The sequence below is a fragment of the Orycteropus afer genome, unplaced genomic scaffold, assembly GCF_000298275.1.
Source record: "Orycteropus afer afer isolate SDZICR_OR568_19922 unplaced genomic scaffold, OryAfe1.0 scaffold00896, whole genome shotgun sequence".
NCBI classification, from domain to species: Eukaryota; Metazoa; Chordata; class Mammalia; order Tubulidentata; family Orycteropodidae; genus Orycteropus; species Orycteropus afer.
This window is the reverse complement of record NW_006922483.1, coordinates 80,712-85,840: the sequence shown is the minus strand read 5'-3', so window position 1 is coordinate 85,840 and position 5,129 is coordinate 80,712. Positions and strand designations below refer to the sequence as shown.

Here is a 5,129-nt window from a genome sequence, read left to right as displayed (position 1 = left end):
GTGGAATTCATTGTCACAAAGAATGTTTCAAGATCTATCCTGAAATACAATGCTGTCAGTGATAGGATAATATCTATACGCCTACAAGGAAGACCAGTTAATACTACTATTATTCAAATTTATGCATCAACCACCAAAGCCAAAGACAAGGAAATTGAAAATTTTTACCAACTTCTACAGTCTGAAATTGACCTGAATACGCAATCAAGACACATTGATTATCACTGGTGATTGGAATGAAAAAGTTGGAAACAAAGAAGAATCACTGGTAGTTCAAAATATGGCCTTGGGATCACATGATAGAATTTTGAAAGACCAATGACTTATTCATTGCAAATATCCTTTTTCAACAACATAAGTGGTGGCTATACACATTGACTTCACCACATGGAGCAGTCCACAGGAATCAGATTGACTCCATCTGTGGCAAGAGATGATGGAGAAGCTCAATATCTTCAGCCAAACAAGGCCAGCAGCTGACTGTGGAACAGACCATAAGTTGCTCATATGCAAGTTTAAGTTGAAGCTGAAAACAATTAAAACAAGTCCATGAGAGCCAAAATATGACCTTGATGACATCCCTCCTGAATTTAAAGACCATCTAAAGAATAGATTTGATGTATTGAACACCAATGACCAAAAACCTGAGGAATTGTGGGGCGACATCAAGAACATCATCCATGAAGAAAGCAAACGGTCATTAAAAACACAGGAAAGGAAGAAAAGGCCAACATGGATGACAGAAGAGACTCTGAAACTTGCCCTTGAATGGAGAGTAGCTAAAGCAAATGGCAGGATCAACAAGATGAAAGAGCCAAACAGAAGATCTCAGAGAGCAGCTCAAAAACACAAAGTCAATTATTATAATGAAATGGGCCACAACCTGGAGTTAGAAAACCAAAAATGCTTGGCATTTCTCAAGCTGAAAGAACTAAAGAACAGATTCAAGCCTCAAGTTGCAATATTGAAAGATTCTATGGGCAAAATGGGAGTTCTGGTGGTATAGTGCCTAAGGCATTTGATTGCTAACCAGAAGGCTGGTGGTTCAAACCCACCAGCCACTCCTTGGAAGGAAGGTTGGGCAATCTACTTCCGTAGTGATGTTGTTGTTGTTGTTATGTGCCATCGAGTCTGACCTGACTCATAGCGACCCCTACTTGGGTTTCCAAGGCAGTATCACTGCAGAAGTAGATTGCCCCAACTCCTTGCGAGGAGTGGCTGGTGGGTTTGAACCACCAGCCTTCTGGTTAGCGGTCAAGTGCTTTAGGCACTACGCTACCAGAGCTCCTTTCGTAGTGATGCCAGAAACCCAAGGAGGGGTCCCTGTGAGTTGGACCCGACTCGATGGCAGTGAGTTTGGTTTTGGTTTATATGGGCAAAATGTTGAATGATGCAGTAAATATCAAAAGAAGATGGAAGGAGTACACAGAATCACTGTACCAAAAAGAATTGGTTGATGTTCATCCATTTCAGGAGATGGCATATGATGAAGAACCAACGGTATTGAAGGAAGACGTCAAAGCTGCGCTGAAGGAATTGGTGAAGAACAATGCTCCAGGAGTTGTAGAATACCCATTGAGATGTTTCAATAAGCAGATGCTGTGCTGGAGGCACTCACTCTGCTATGCCAAGAAATATGGAAAACAGCTACCTGGCCAACTGACTGAAGGAGATTCATATTTATATCCATTCCAAAGAAAGGTGACCCCACAGAATGTGGAAATTATCAAACAATATCATTAGTATTACATGCAAGTAAAATTTCACTGAAGATCATTCAAAAATGGTTGCAGCAGTATATTGACAGAGAACTTCCAGAAATGCAAGCTGGATTCAGAAGAGGACATGGAATGAGGGATATCATTCTGGTGTCAGATGGATCTTGGCTGAAAGCAAAGAATACCAGAAAGATGCTCATTTGTGTTTTATTGACTATGCAAAAGCATTTGATTGTGTGGATCATAACAAATTATGGATAACATTGAGAAGAATGGGAATTCCAGGACACATAATTGTGCTCATGAGAAACCTGCACATAGACCAGGAGGCTGTCATTCAAACAGAACAAGGGTTCTTTGTATGTTCCATTTCATTTTTGACAACTTCCCATTGCATGATTCAAAATCAAGAAGGGAGTGCATCAAGGTTGTATTCTTTCACCATACTTATTCAAATTGTATGCTGAGCAAATAATCCAAGAAGCTAGACTATATGAAGAAAAGCAACTCAAAACCATTGTAAATTTTGGTCAATGACATGAGACAAAGTATATGTGAACTGCTGTATGAAAAGTGAATTTACTCTGTAAATCTTCACCCAAATCCTAATTAAAAAAAGAAAAGAAAAGCATGGCATCAGGATTGGAGGAAGACTCATTAACAGCCTGCAATACACAGAAGACACAACTTTTCTTGCTAAAAGTGAGGATGACTTGAAGCACTTACTGTTGAAGATTGAAGACTTACAGTCTGCAGTATGGATTACATCTTGACATAAAGAAAACAAAAATCCTCTCAACTGGACCAATGTACAGCATCACGATAAAGAGAGAAAAGATTGAAGTTGTCAAAGATTTATTACTTGATTCCACAATCAACACCCATGGAAGCAGCAGTCAAGACATCAGAAGACGTATTGCATTGGGCAAATCTGCTGCAAGAGACCTCTTTGAGGTGCTGAAGAGTAATGATGCCTCTTTGAAGACTAAGGTATGCCTGACCCAAGCCATGGTATTTTCAATCACCTCATATGCATGTGAGACCTGGACAATGAACAAGGAAGACCGAAGGAGAGTTGATGGTTTTGAGTTGTGGTGTTCACGAAGGATACTGAAAGTACCATGGACTGCCAGAGGAACTAACAAATCTGTCCCAGAAGAAGTGCAGTCAGAATGCTTCTTGGAGGCAGGAATGGCCAGACTTCGTATGACCTACTTTGGTCATGTTGTCAGAAGGGACCGTTCCCTGGAGAAGGGTATCATGGTCGGTAAAGTGGAGGGTCAATGAAAAAGGGGAAGGCCCTCCATGAGATGAATTGACACAGTAGCTGCAACAGTGGGCTCATATATAGCAAATATCATGAGGCTGACACAGGATTGGGCAGTGTTTCATTCTGTTGTACATAGGGTTGCTATGAGTCGGAGCCAACTCAATAGCACCTAACAGCAACAACACTTGCTAGCTTGGTGACCTTGTACAAGTTATTTAGTCTCTTTTTGCTTCAGTTTTTGTCCTGTGAAATAAAGATACAATAGTACTGACCTCGTAGGTGGTTGGAAAGATTCAATATTTTAAGGGTATCAAGTACTAGAAGAGTGCCTATCATGTAGTAAGTACTATAGAAGAGACTGTTATTTCGTAAAGTTAATTAAATGAGAACATTAATTTATTTGAATGAGTTTGTGTCAAAGTTGCTCTAAACAAGCTGTGTTGGTACGCTGTTGTTGTTATTAGGTGCCGTCAAGTTGGTTCTGACTCATAGTGACACTGTGTACAACAGAACGAAACACTGCCTGGTCCTGTGCCATGCTTACAGGCTTTGCTATGTTTTAGTCCATCATTGCAGCCACTGTGTCAATCTATCTTGTTGAGGGTCTTCCCCTTTTTTTGCTGACCCTGTACTTTACCAACCATGATATTCTTCTCCAGTGTCTGGTCCCTTTTGATAATATGACCAAAGCACAAGTAGTGAAGTCTGGGCATTCTCTTTTCTAAGGAGCATTCCAGCCATCCTTCTTCCAAGGTAGATTTGTTCATTCTTCTAGCAGTCCATGATTCTTTCAGTATTCCTCACCAACACCACAATTCAAAGGCATCAATTCTTCTTTGATCTTCCTTATTCATTGTCCACATTTCACATGCGTATGAGGCTGACAGTGTGAGTGTACTGTTAGTATATATTTTCACACACACACAACCACACACTGTATCAGGATTATTAAAGAGATGTTGTTATATGGTCTTGGGAGGTGCTGGGATGGCTTATTTTGAATATAAAGTTGAGGAGCATTATAAACTGAATTGGAGCCCAACTTGATCTAACAATAGTTTATGAGGCTTTATCCTACCTAATTTTACTCTCTCTCTCTCCAGGAGAATATGTCGTCATGACAACCCACTTCCATCTCAAGCGAAAAATTGGCTACTTTGTGATCCAGACCTACCTGCCATGTATCATGACTGTCATTCTGTCACAGGTGTCTTTCTGGCTCAACAGAGAGTCTGTCCCCGCTCGCACGGTCTTTGGTGAGTGTTGGGTTATGGAGAATGGGGGAGGGACCTTTGCAAAGCCTTACAAGGAGCAGCCAAAAGAAGAGGTGAGGAAGGTGCAAGAACTACCCCTGGAGGTGATGGGAGCATCACTTAAGCCCAGAAATCATAAATGAGTCATCAGATCCTGGGGCTTCAGGTGACTTAATCCTTAACGAGGAAGTGGAAACAAGAAGAGTGCTGAAATGCTTCCTGTCTCCATCAGGTTTGCCCCAGGAGATGGGGAGGGACTGAGACTTCAGTGAAAAAAAGGGGAGATTAGTGGGCACAACGGGAGAAGGTAAAGAGCTGGGAACTAAACTGACAACCAGGATGTGGGTTGGGAGCTGTCGTATTTGACCCATTTTGGGTATGAGCTTCTGAATTTGCTGCTCCTCCTTCAGCCTTTTTTGGGAGCATTAATGATGTGATATTTAGTAAAGGCTGCACAAAGTTTGAGGAGTGTTTCAGTAGTCCCTACATCAGAAGGTTTTTCTTCAATATGAGTTTACTAATGTCTAGGAGCTCTGGTAGCACAGTGCCTAAGCACTTGACTGCTAACCAGAAGGCTGGTGGTTCAAACCCACCAGCCACTCCTCGGAAGGAAGGTTAGGCAATCTACTTCCGTAGTGATATCACCTCGGAAATCCAAGGAGGGGTAGCTATGAGTCGGGGCTGACTCAACGGCACATAACAACAACAACGTCTAGGAAGAACTTGCATATCATTAGCACTTTTCTCTCAGAGACTTAAAAGCATATAAAACAATTTCTGCCTGTTCCACTCACGGTAAGATTTTCTAGGAGATAAGTATTAATGAAGCCTTTCAGGCTACTAAACTGCCCCCCCCCCATGGCAATGATGGCTATGAGGCATATGCTT

General features: G+C 41.5%; 1 protein-coding gene across 1 annotated transcript in view; it reads left to right on the top strand.

Moving 5' to 3' along the window:
- GABRA3 (gamma-aminobutyric acid type A receptor subunit alpha3) overlaps nt 1–5,129 on the top strand; it is a 226,732-nt gene that overhangs the window by 202,454 nt on the left and 19,149 nt on the right. The window contains exon 7 of the mRNA XM_007958254.2: nt 4,092–4,244. Coding sequence (XP_007956445.1) covers nt 4,092–4,244 — 153 coding nt within the window. The remainder of the gene's footprint in view (nt 1–4,091; nt 4,245–5,129) is intronic.